Below are 13,345 nucleotides of genomic sequence, written 5' to 3'. Positions count from 1 at the left end.
CAAATATGAGAGTAAAGGAAAGAAAATGTAGTTCACCTTGAAAGCATGCAAAAATAGTTAGAATTCAGACTGTCCAAATAGGCTAAAAAATTGAATATAATGTTAAATCCATGCATATCAACTTTTGTATATCTACTTACCTTTTTTGTTTGTTTTGTTTACAAATTTGTAAATAAAACTTCATTGGAGCTTTGACTTAACAGGTAAAAATATTTAGTGCGAGTTAAATTTATTGTTGAAATGAAACATGCATAAGTGCACTGACCGGAGTGCATTGTTTTCTTAAGGTAGCTAGAATTCTGATGGACATGTAATAAAGCAGAGGGTGGTGGACCTAATCTTTGTTTCTATCTCACTGTAAAATGAGCAAAATAAAAGTGAACTCACTGTGAAGTTGGGGTAGGTAAGTGAAAGTCAGAAGAGCCATACATTTGTTAAAGAAAAGACGAGGTAAAATCAAGACTCCACTGAAGTCAGAAGTTTTGCCTTTGGCTTTGAATGGACAGAGAACCATTCCCAAATGTGGAGGTATTTGCCACTGCAGCTTGTGAGAGCAAAGTACTGGAGATGTTAGTACACTAAGGAAGATTCTCATTGCTGGATTATCTCTGTAAACTAATGTAGTTTGTTGGGTTAGCATGTGGTTCTCCTATCTCAAACTCTCTCAACCATACAGTATTTCTAGAGAAATACAGGAATGTGAGCTGGTGCTGAGTTCCTTTATGTAATTCACTAAAGTGACTAAAAATAGTAAGTTTTTCATGATCTTATTTGACTCCCTAGGGTGTTGTTGCTGATACTTCTCCACAGACAGTAGCATCGTCATCACAGGAAGCCAGTGGTCAACAGCAACAGATGACAGTGGAAACATCCAGTGAACATGCACCTGCATATTCTTACCAACAGTCTAAGTAAGTAGGCATATACTTCGTAGACTGAGGGTTTTGTCTCCTCCATATAGTGGCCCAAATTCTGCTTCCCATTTCAGCAATATAAATTCAGCATAGCTTCATTAAGTTCAGATGAGTATTGTATATATAGTAGTGTAATTAGTAGAGGGTTTTGCCTGATGGCCTCACCTAAGCAAATTGTTCTTGAGTTCCATGCTCTCTAGCAGGCTTCTGCTTATTCTGGACTCAGAAGGATCTCAACAACTGCATTAACAGTTGCCATACCGGGCTTAACCACCATCTAGCATCTGAGGTTATAAACAGGACTTAAATTTTGCAGTGGCAAAAATTAGCATGGTACAAACATGAAGGTTCATTTCCGAAAGTCCTGCTAGTTAAACAGTGTAAATTGCCCCAAATGGGTATTTGTGAGCATGCTAAACTGGTGCCATGCAGACACCAGGTGGGCAGAAGCTAGAAACAGAATGGAAAATACTGTGATGAGGCAAAGACTACATTGTCTTTCTCTCAATCTCTGCTCACTTTATTTGCTTCCCATGGAATACCTTGCAAAATTTAAGATCTATACACTGATAGCTGGACCTAGAACCCCATCATTTTCTGAATTATCCTCTTACAGTCCTTCCCTTTGAGATAACAGAATCAGTCCTCTTGAAGACAAGTCAGGGACTTAGTCACAGGTACTGATCCACAGACAGATTCTAGGAATTTGGACCAATTCTAGGAATTTTGCCGTACTCCAAACACAGCCATTTATTAATAAATGTACATTGAAAATCAGTATCATTGTAAAAACAATTATGCAATTTTTATCTTGTGGAAGGAAGTAGACAAATCATCAGATAAGAAAAACATTTGGTATGTCAGTTAATGCATCGTGACATAGTACTTATAGTGCAAGAGGCATAATATATGAGCTGGTATAGAGAAGATAAGAATTATACCAATCTGTCAGTTGCTTTACTTCATTTGTGACCTCTGGAAGTGGAAGATGCATTTCTTTGTTTAACACATGAATAAACAATGGTGTCAGATCACACAATGTCCCTTTTTGACTGCCATATTTATGTTTATAATATCTCACTTTTTCATATGTCACTCCCATATTTGTTCAGATGTAAATACAAAAGCAGTTGATCACAAGCATTTTGTTGATTCATCCAGTACTCTATTTTGGAGACACAGTCTATGCATGTGTACCCCTCCTAGCCATCAAACTCTCTAGTACCTGTGATGGCAAAGTACTTACAGAATACAGTTGGCCAAGAGAGAAATACACGTGACAGTGCCATCCTGTTCACTGGCTTTGATGACAGTGTTCTGAAGGTACTTGGATTTGATCATTCCTATGATCCAGTTCGCTTTCAGTTAAGTCTCCAACCAGAAGAACTTAAGTTCAGATGTGTTCATAAGGTAGCTGTGAGCAGCTGCTTCTGGAATTTTTCCCACAGAGGAGTAAACTACATTGTGATTCTTTATTGAAATGAGTGTTGTGTTCTTTCTCACATGGTGAATTCCCACCTTTTCTGAGAATGAGATCCTTCATCTTTCCTTGCCAGCTACTGCCTTGTTGCAGTGATGGCCAGAGTTCTAATGGCACTGGTATTTATATTCAGAGGAAGTTCTTTCCTTTTAAATCACATGGAGAGATCCACTACATATTTTTTACTGTGATTTTTTTTTTTTTCTGAAAAGTGCCCTCTATTTGTGTCTGCCAGTTGTGGGCAGAAATGCAAAGTGTGGGAAGTTGTAGAAAGAAAGAAATATGTATGCAATCTCTGTCTTACAACAATTCCTACCAGAATATTTTGGTAACCTTTAATATAATATCAAATGAAGTTATTTAGCAATTAACATATAATGTTTTTAATCCACTCTTCGAAGGTCACATTTATTAATAACAAGTACCATGCCCAATATACATCTGTTTTCAAAGCAATAGAGAGGAAGTAATTAACATGACCACATAATGGTTTTGTCAAATATAGGCAAAGGAAAAGGCAGACACTACAAAACAGTTTCATAGGAACTGATCAGTCAGGAGAAAAGTTCTAACAGTGTTATTTCATTGTTTTTATTTTCTTTACAACAATCATGAAACTGCAGGCAATGAAGGAGGGGAAAGGTACTCAGGGTGTTACAAGGATCTTGTATTCTGTACGCAAAAATAAACTGTAAGATTTAAAAATTAAGTTCCCCTTTTTTTCATCAGCATACACATTCTTTCATTTAATATGCTGGCTGCTCTATTTGAGCATCCCACACAGGGATGTTCAGAAATGATGACTTCATATCAAAAACCTGACTTCTAGAAGTGGAGCAATATAGGAGAAGCAGCCTTCTGTTTCTGAGCAGACAGCTCAACTCTATGAGGAAATCATCTTAATTGTTTTAGACCTGCAATGCCTCTTTTCTTCTCCTCATAAATCTTTAATTTTCCACATAAGAGTGTGAAATCTATGAAGTGGCTTTAAATGGTGATCCTTCCCCCTGGAAATTGTACTCTCTTACCCCTAAACAAAACTCTGTTGAACAAAGTACTCTGATTTTAAATGTAGGAAGAGTTCAGTTTTTCTGAAGCCTTTTCTGGGCAACCTCAGTGCCAGGTTGTTAGAGAATGTGTGCTGTGACCCTTTGGTGCCCACTCTGCTCAGAGAGGCAGTAAAATCTTAGGCACTGAGAAGTCCAACTTGAGTACTCCTACTGGAAGTTATGCATAGAGAACTGCTTTAGAAATCCTAAGTAAGTAGTTAATTCTTATTTTCCACATACATCTGTTGTTACATTCAAAATATTAATTTCAAGGCTTCGTGCAATGAAAAAAATTCTTTGGAAAATTTGATATTTAAAATCAAAGTTCATTTTATGTTTACCATACTGAAGAAATAGTTCTGTGGCAAATATTAACTCATAATAATAACATTAATTTAAAACTAAGCAAGGCAAATGCTTTAATGCTCAGAAAGGAAAGGTGCTAGCTTTTCTTGAGTTGAACTTGAGTTGTAAAAGCATTTTTTCCATACAAGGTTTGAGAACTGTAGGAGAAGCAATAACTATCTCTTACTGATAGCTTACTGATACATTTACTAGTGTTTGTAAGTAGGATCTACATCTCCCCCAGGATCTTGTGTCATCTTGCCAAGATAAGTTTTATTAGACATGTCTTTAAATTTCATGAAACCTCAAAAACACAAAATGGGAGTTATCTTTAAAAAATGGTAGTTTAGGTTGTTCTCTGTGCTAATTTTAGCAAGACTTGAAACTATATGTTCAAAAAAAAAAAGATATTTTTCTAATATTATCTCAAAAGTTTCTAAGTTAGAAATAACTGGCTCATTAAGCAGACTGTTCCACAGTCTAACTATTCTTGCCATCAGAAAATGTGTTCTTATTAACAAATTGGACGTATCCTTTTATTGTAATTTTATCCTTTGTTTTATCATTAGTATCCAAAATAAATAGTGCCACTTAATATTATGAAAATATTCACTCTCTTATTGTATTACTCTTGAAATATTTACACAGTGCTAAGCCACGTATTCATCTCATTTCATTGTAGTTGGACTGCCCATTAAGCATAGCATTAACAAAAGTAAAGTCATCTGCTTAGGATGTGTTAACGTCCCCAAAGCAGGAGTTCCCTATTTCTGCCTGACTATTTTCAGCTTGGTGGTGGTATCATATTTAAACAGCTGCAAAGTTAGTTTAGCTTGGATAACTTTTAAAGGGAATTGGGTGGAAAAAAAAGAGAGCAGCCTATTTCAAAGTTGTTTTGACTTAATGACCACTTTAATTCAATTGTTTTTACAGACAATAAACAGGACTGAAGAATGTCGGTCTGAAATCTTTGCCTTGAATGGAGAAACTTCACTGAACAAGAAGTTGGCTTCCAGTTTGCACAGGCGTCAAATGAATGCTTTTTTTTTTCTACCTTTCCCAACGAAAACAAAACAGTGTTTTTATGTGCTGTGCAAATGGTTCCGTCATGTAGTCTGACAATTTTATTTTTGCTATTTTTTTTTTTCTTAACTAAAGAAAAAACCCAGAGGAGAAATGCTGGGTTGACATTTCATCTGGACGAACATTTGAATTCAGAATTTACCTGGAGGTGTAGCTAGATTTTCTTTTTTAACAGAAAAAAACTGATGATGTCAAGAGGGAGCAAGTTGAGATGAAAACCAATTGTCTTCCTCAAAAATTAAGCTACTCTTTTTCTCTCAGTTTATTTTTCTTCTTGTTTTAAATTTAGAGTGGTTTTTGGTTGTTTTTTTTGTTCTTTTTTGTTGTTTTCTTTTTTTTGTTGTTGTTCAAGTGTTTGTTTTAAAGAAATGTTTAGGTAAGGTTTATCTTGAATCTTAATTGCCTTAATTTTAAGGACGTCAAAGGCTCTCAAGGCAAGCTGTCAACGTCTTGTTAGAAAACCCGAGAATGAATTGAAACTGCTCACACCGGTGCTGGTGCAGAAGTTTAATAGACTGAGTTTTTGGGGTGAACAAAAATAAACTGTACAGTTTAAAAGAAAATGATTTTCTTCTTTTGAAGAAAAGTTGATGATAAAGGAACTGTGGCAACTGAAAGGATTGGAAAAATGCTGGGACTTTTATGAACTTTGTCTTAAGTGTTGACAGAAAAAAATTCTAGAAGGCTAAAGCATTTTACAGTAAAGTTATTGAATTGAGAAAAAAACTTGCTGCATTGTAGAGAATGCAGGGTTTTTTTCTTGCAGAATGCAGATTTTTTTATTTACAAAGCGTGATCGCTAGCAAAAGCATTAGTGCTTTTTATCTGCAGTCTTTTTTATGAGCTTTAAGAAGTTTTTAGTCTGCTTTGCTTGTCACATTGCAAAAACCTAGCTTAAGAGCATTAAAAAAACTTAAGTAGATAGGAGCTTATGGTCAAAAAAGTGCAAAAAAAGCAATAGATAGAAGAAATTGTTGACAATTTCTGTAGTCTTTCCTAGTTGTGAACAAATGCAGCCTATGGATGGCCTATTTTATACCAAAGATGAAGTGACACCCTAACGCAGTCCAGAAGATAGAGGTTTTTTTTCTTTTTTTATCTTTATTTGACCTACATGGCCGGACCAGTTCTTACTTTCTTGTTTGTTTAAACTATCTTCCACTGGTGTTTTACATACTGCATATGTTTATAGTGGAAATTTCAGAATAGTTGGTATGAGAAGCTTATTGATGGCGTGCTTTGGAGAACATCACAAAGCAGGAGAGCGGGTCACCAACTAATCTGTCCAGGTGGGCTTAATTTTGATGGGTTTTTCTGTTAAATTGCCTGATCCTTGGTATTTCTTCTGAAACAACAGTCTTCCTTCTGAATTCCAACATACCACAGACTCATTTCTTCACCTCAGTCTTTGTCATCGTCCAGCATGCATAGCCACCTTAATTCTGCGTTTTTTGGTGATGCATTCGAATTGCCAGTTAGATGCGACAGAAAGCAAACTCGATCTTTGTTCTCATTTTAGCTCTCCCATACAAGCAGAAATGTTGAAAATGACTTACGCTCGTATTGTCATGCAGGCAGGAAGTTTAAAATTATTCTTCTCTGCTATGATTTCCGTTGTCTTAATATGTTGGCTGACAATCACTAATTAGTATGATTAGGCAGAAAAGACACTAACTAAATTGAATCCACTGAAACCTGTTTCAGGAATGACAGTTTTTTTTCCACAGAGAAATCTTGATTATGGCCCTTGATTTTTCCAAGCAACCAAAAAAGGTGAAAAGCAAGTCAAAAGATGATTTTTTTCCTTAAGGAGGCAGAAGAAAAGCAGCATTTAAATATATACATACATATACATATTTCTATATGTAAATTTAAACCAAACATTTTTAAACTTTCCTCCATTCAGAAGAGAGGGGAAGCTTCATCACATTTATTGTGGTGCATTAGAGACAGGGTATCCATTAAAAATAATCAAATTCAAACATTTATATTGGATCAATCTGATTCAGCCACCCAACTCTAAAAAAGAGATCTCTGTTTCCCTAACCTGTCTTTTGGGGGAAAAGTACACAATTATTTTTTTAAATTGATAAAACAAGATCATATATTTTAATGTAGTGTGGGGTGGGAGGGGGTTTCCCAAGTAAATGGCTGCTAGATATGCAACATATAAAAGAGAGGAATGGGAGTTCACGTGGTTCTTCACCATAGGAAGAGGGCCTGATTTTCAGAAGTGATAAAACTTCTGCTTTCTCCAGAGTAGTTGTTGATACTCGACACTTCTGAAAACCAGATGATGCCAAAGTAAAAGAACAACAATATTCACGTTTTTAATTCAGAAAAAAAATCACATCTCTTTCTGTTCCACATACTGTCTCATTACATGTTGCTTTTTGAGAGTGGCACTTGAATTTTGTCCTTGGATAAAGGTTCCCTCTGTCTTTGGAGGGCATATGGGGGAAAAATCAATCTAGCCTTATTTTCTTCCTTTCTACACGTACTCTCTTTCTGTCTCTCTCTGAATTCTTTGTACAAATAGTGATAATCCCAGGCACAATTCAGTTAAATAGGAAATAAACATATTTGTTTCTGTGTTAGTTCTAATGTGACATACAAAAAGTCTCATTTACTATCAACAATGAGGCTACAAGGTAGCTACCATGTGGCTGATGAATATGCTGAGGTACCTTCTTGTTTCTATTCAGAACTCTGCTGCTTTATTTATACATTCAGAGACATTTTTGTTATTTTTTTCAGCAAACAAATTTAAGCAATCTCAGTGTTTTTTATTAAGTCAGACAGGCAGCACGGTATCACGATGCCTGTCACTTTAAAGTGTTTCAAGTGCATTCTGTGTTAGAATTGTTCCTTTTCTTTTTTTCCATGCTGCAATGTTTAATAGTGTTTGAAATCAAAAGAAACAAAGCAAAGAAATAGAGGAAGAAGAAGAGGAAAGAAAATGGATCCCCTAAATGCAATTGATCATCTTACTGTTCCCAAAAATCAGTGAAATGGTACTTGAAAGTCTATGTTTTATATGTAATGTGAGCTTTGAGTATAAATAGACATAGATCGTAAGGTAAGAAAAAAAAACGGAACATACAAAATGCTCAGAAAGTGGTAACTTATTTGTAAAAATTTTAAGATGAGATAAAAGATAACGAAAAGCAACACACTTGCTGCATGGTTGTCATCATAGCACAGGAATACTTGGTGGCTTCTGAACTCTAAAACTGGTTTTCTTTATGTTCTGGCTAATAAGGTTTATTGGAAGGTTTATTATTATCTTTTTGAGTTTCTTTTTTTTCTTGTTTTTGAAGATCAGAATTCATAAAGTCAGTATCTATGTCTTGCCAATTAGCTTTAAATATCACGAGGGTTCCTGAAAGATTGCAGAAACAACTCTAGAAGTCAAAGGCAATGGTGCCTGGCCCAGCGGTCTAGAAGCAACATCAAATCCATAAGCTGAACTGCGTATGTACTTTCCATCACACCTGAATTCTTGTAAATAGTCAAATCTGGATGTTCAGGTTTGGTATTTTTGTTTTTACTTTAAAAGATAAATACGGGATGGGTGTCAGAAAAATATGAATTATGGCTAGAAAATTCTGAATACCTGGGCTCGTCACTTAACACTGAGAAAAAAATGATACAGTGGAACTGAAGAGAGTGTTATATTTGCAGGTGCTGACCAGAGTGTAGATCAGGGCACTGAAAAGTCTCACTTTTTCCAGTGAGATCGTTGAGGGACTCTTCTTCCTATCTGGCTCTACTGCTGGTTTTGTAAGCACTTTTCACCTGTGACAGTCAGGCCTCAAATTGTGAATGTCCTCCTATTGCCTTCCAGTGAAACAGACTCTTGAAATGTCCTTAGCTTGTGCTTACTTGTATAGTTCTGTTTACCAAGAGACTGCCTTGGTTGTGTTGGTCAAGAAATCCACTGTAATGCAGAATGAGGCATATCTGAGAGCAATTGCATCACGTTGTATTGTCTTCTGCTATGGATGCATGCCCAACTGTAGAAGATAAAGGCTGGTTATTAGGGAAGTTGAGGGCTTAAACTTTCAATGGGCAATGGGCTGAAGCATTCAAATGGATTTTTACACAAGTAAAAATCGAATGAAGGGTATTATTTATGTATGTATGTGTACCAAAACTCAGCAAATTTGAGGAAGCCTGCATTGTAATAAAGTTTATTTTTAATATGTCATAGTATTTGGATCTATATTATGTTGTTTATGGTACTGAAGGATGAGACTGATAATAAGTGTTTAAGAAATTGCCATGCTTCATGATTTTAAGCTTGATGGTGCTCCTCATGCCACTTCATTTTAATGCTGAGGTTGACATGAGCAAAACAGGTTTAGGCAGACTAGCTGAACTCCACCTACAGTAAGAGTCATGCTTAAGAGTGATAATGTGCTTAAAGTAATAAAGCGATCTATTTTTAGTGGTGAGACCAAATGTGGTAGTTGAAGATAGTAACGTTTGATACACACATGGTCAACATTTCCTTTCGAAACTTTATTTAACATGAAATTGGTCCTTATACAAAAGAAGTGCCCTAGGGTAAGGGATTTTACAGGTCTTTCTAGGTAGCCCATGTGAACTGAGAAAACAGTCACGGTGTGATGGAAATGCAAAACAGAAAACAACAAAGACACTGACATTTGGTGTATTAGTCTTTTCAGTTTAATGGCAATTGGCTCTAATAATGATGATTCATTTCTAATACGCGTACACACAGTCACGCCCGCACATTTTCCCAGAGGAGGGCTGAGTGACCGGCAGACTCCTGTCCCTCACTGGAGCAGATTTCTAGAATCTCAGCAAGCAGCAAAGATGCAGTGTAAGGAAAGCTAGCCCTCAAAAAGAGCACCGTTTTTTTCTATATTGCTCCTGTCACCTAAATAGGCTAGAGCTCTGTATGTACCCCAGAGATTTATTCACCTTTGTGCCTCAAAGCAGGCAGAAGAGACCCTTTCTTCTCCCCTTTATTAACATGTTCTTTGTTCAAATTAACAGAAAACTATGAGAGAAAAGTTGTTAAAAAGTAAAAGAAAGACAAAGTGTTGCTTTAGCTTTTCATGATGAGAAAAATGTTTGTCTTTATTTCAGTTGTTCAGGATTTCACTCCCCAACAGTGACAGTTGCATTCTGTCAAGTCAGTAAAAATGTGTAATGAAGAGAAAAATATCAGCCTTTGACAGGTTCACAAATACATGTCTCCTTGTAGGGCCAAACCCTGCGAGGTCTAAGCACCTTCCAAGATCTGGATCTGCTGTCCTTAAGAGAGTATCTGCCCAACTTTAATTTCTGCCTATAAGTGTCTTTCTCTTGGATAAAAATTTTATGAATTTGGTGGAATTTACAGACAGTTATATTTTTAAAAGCCCAAAAATACAGCCTAGAGAAGAGAACATGATGTTTATGTAACTGAAGTATTATTAAATATTCTGTATTCCAGAGTGGAGGAAAATTCTACTGTCTTTTGGAGGCAAAACAACTTTATGTAAAAACCAGGAAGCATACAGAATTCATATAGGAACACTTATTTGTTTTCCTTTTTAAAGGAGAATGAACAGATTCTGTCTGTAAGAAAAATCAAAGCAGCTTTGAAAGCAGATGAACTTCCTATCAAGAAAACGTGCATCACAAAAGTGGGACAGAGGTTCTTTAAAGCCCTTACAGACCTCATTGTAGCCAAAATGTAGAATACAGAACCTCTGTGATACATTAAATTATGAATCTTATTTATATGGGCATCTGTGTGCTGATGTCTCAGAATGTCTTTGAAAGATCTGTACTGCTATGATTTTTTTTTTGATGTTTTCCATTTGTACCACAATCCTAATAGCTGCCATTTTCCCACTCCTGGGGCTTTCTGTAGATCAGTGGATGTTAGGTTTAAACTTCTGTTTTCTTTGATGAAGCTTTCAATAAAAAAATAAAGAAAGAAAAGAGCTGGGTGACTCTGTGTTCTTGTGGAACTGTGGTGCGGAGGCTTCCCGAGGCTGCAGCGTGCGCGCTGAGCACAGAGGGAGCAGAAAGGCTTTGCAGCAAAGTCTGCCTCCTCCGCGCCTTCACCGAGCAGAAGTAAAGCATCGGAGATACAGGACAGTTCTGCTGCCCTGTCACCAGCACAACCTCCTACGTGTTAGAAGTTGAAATACGGAAGAAAGTTTCTCTCACACCAAAACCGAATGTTTAGCACTAACAGGTACCCGCTCTCCGGGCTCTCAGCTGCGTTCACCTGCCTGTTTCTGAGGCTTACTTTAAAGAGTGACTTCAGGGCAAAAGTTGCCACGTGGAAGACAGAAAATCTTTATTTACAGAATAACTACAGCCTAGGCAGTGGTAGTGCAAGCCATACTTCATCTGGAAAGGGAGCTGGAAATAAATCGCCTCCTCGGCCACATCTCACGGGGAACTTGAGCGAGCGGCTCCTGCATTGCCATGCACGCACCTTCCCACAAGGGCCGTTCTGTGCTGAAGGCAAGGGCAGGCAGGAGGTTTCCAGTAACTCTGCTTCCCCACCGAGGAGCTTTATTCACATGTTGGGAACCACAGCGTGTTCCTCTTTTCCCAGCCTAGCAGGAGCGCGGCTGTCTCCTTCAGCACTTCACATGGTTTGTGGGATTGTCTACGCGCTTCCCCTCCATTTGTTCTGCCCAGTGAAGAATCCACAGGTGAGCTTCTCGTTCCCTTCAGTCTCTGTGCCTCTGCTCCTTGTCCCATTGTTGCCAGTCTTGTTTTCAGAAGGACTACTCCATGCCAAAGTCTCCATTTTATTTAGCAGAGCACAAGTCACCGTGATAAATGATGGCTGGCAGAAGTGGTCCTGAGGCTGCACTCAGTGCAGGATGATTTTTCCAGGCAAACAGTAAGCCTGCCCAGCACATCAGACAGGCAGGCTGCAGCAGCCCTCTGCTGCGTGGAGGGCAGTGATGGTGATGGGAAGCAGGCAGGAGGTGCGCAGCTTTCTGCTTAAGCCCTTCCAGAGCCTGCTGGTTCATAGAAACACAGATGTGGTCGGCAAGGCTTGTTTACCGATGTTTCTGCAAAAATTCCACTTCTGGTGTGAGAAAGATGCTGATAACAAGATATTCCTTCCTTAAAAAATAAAACTAAAAAATGCAGTTAAACATCTCTGCTAAAAGCATGCTCACCTTTATCAGCTTGCTTTGCACTGAGACATCACTGAACTTACTTGGAGGGACATAAATGATAAGTAAATAATCTACTAGATATGTGCACCACTTTAATGGAGGGATGGACAGTTGATCTATTTAAAATGATGCAGCTGTTTTGTAAAGCTGATCAGGCTTGGGCTTATAGTGTGGCTAGCTGAGGACCTAAGTTCTGCTGCACTGAAATACTGCTGAAAGAAAATTGAAATGTCCAAGAAAAAGATAGAAAGCATGATTTACACCTATTATTTGACTTATTCCAGCATTTTTTACCAGATAATATATTCTCTGTCTTGTATGGAATTCAGCCATTGATATACCATCAACTGAAAACTGTGAAAGCTCCTGTCCAGCTGGAGACCTGTGACTAGCGGCGTTCCCCAGAGGTCAGTGCTGGGTCCGGTCTTGTTCAACATCTTCATCAATGACCTTGATGAGGGAATAGCGTCTGCCCTCAGCAAGTACACCAATGACACAAAGCTGGGAGGAGTGGCTGACACGCCAGAAGGCTGTGCTGCCACTTAGCGAGACCTGGACCGGCTGGAGAGATGGGCAGGAAGAAACCAAATGAGGTTTAATAAGAGCAAGTGTAGAGTCCTGCACCTGGGAAGGAACAACCAGACGTATCAGTACAGGCTGGGGGACGACCTGCTGGAGAGGAGCTCTGAGGATAAGGACCTGGGGGTCCTGGTGGATGACGGGTTGACCATGAGCCAGCAGTGTGCCCTCGTGGCCAAGAGGGACAATGGGATCCTGGCGTGCATTAAAAGGAGCATGGCCAGCAGGTCAAGGGAGGTGATCCTCCCCCTCTACTCTGCCCTGGTCAGGCCTCACCTGGAGTACTGTGTCCAGTTCTGGGCTCCCCGGTACAAAAAAGACAGGGATCTCCTGGAAAGAGTCCAGCTGAGGGCCACAAAGATGGTACGGGGCCTGGAGCACCTTCCCTATGAGGAAAGGCTGAGAGACCTGGGTCTGTTCAGCCTGGAGAAGAGAAGACTGAGAGGGGATCTTATCAATGTGTATAAATACCTGAGGTGTGGGAGACAGAGGGATTTGGCCAACCTCATTTCAGTGGTTTGTGGGGATAGGACAATGGGTAATGGCCACAAAATGGAGCACAGGAAGTTCCACACCAACGTGCAAAAGAACTTCTTCACAGTGAGGGTGACGGAGCACTGGAACAGGCTGCCCAGGGAGGTTGTGGAGTCTCCTTCTCTGGAGATATTCAAGGCCCATCTGGATGCCTACCTGGGCAGCCTGCTCTAAGGAACTGCTTTGGCAGGG

General features: G+C 38.7%; 1 protein-coding gene across 21 annotated transcripts in view; it reads left to right on the top strand.

Annotated features, from left to right (window-relative positions):
- The window catches only part of RBMS3 (RNA binding motif single stranded interacting protein 3), a gene marked incomplete at its 3' end in the record, with an annotated part of 701,513 nt that extends 690,681 nt beyond the window's left edge, over window positions 1–10,832 (top strand). For 19 of the 21 annotated variants that reach the window (XM_083823203.1, XM_083823200.1, XM_083823205.1 and 16 more), the window contains 2 exons: window positions 784–911; window positions 4,722–10,832. In XM_083823203.1, the coding sequence (XP_083679329.1) occupies window positions 784–911; window positions 4,722–4,728 (135 nt within the window). Of the gene's footprint in view, window positions 1–783; window positions 916–4,721 lie in introns of those variants that run through there. The other 2 variants (XM_083823198.1, XM_083823193.1) reach the window with 1 other exon arrangement.
- Window positions 10,833–13,345: the final 2,513 nt, after the last annotated feature.

The sequence above is a fragment of the Anser anser genome (assembly GCF_964211835.1).
Source record: "Anser anser genome assembly, chromosome: 2".
In the NCBI taxonomy this organism is placed as follows: Eukaryota; Metazoa; Chordata; class Aves; order Anseriformes; family Anatidae; genus Anser; species Anser anser.
This window is presented reverse-complemented; position numbering and strand designations above follow the sequence as displayed.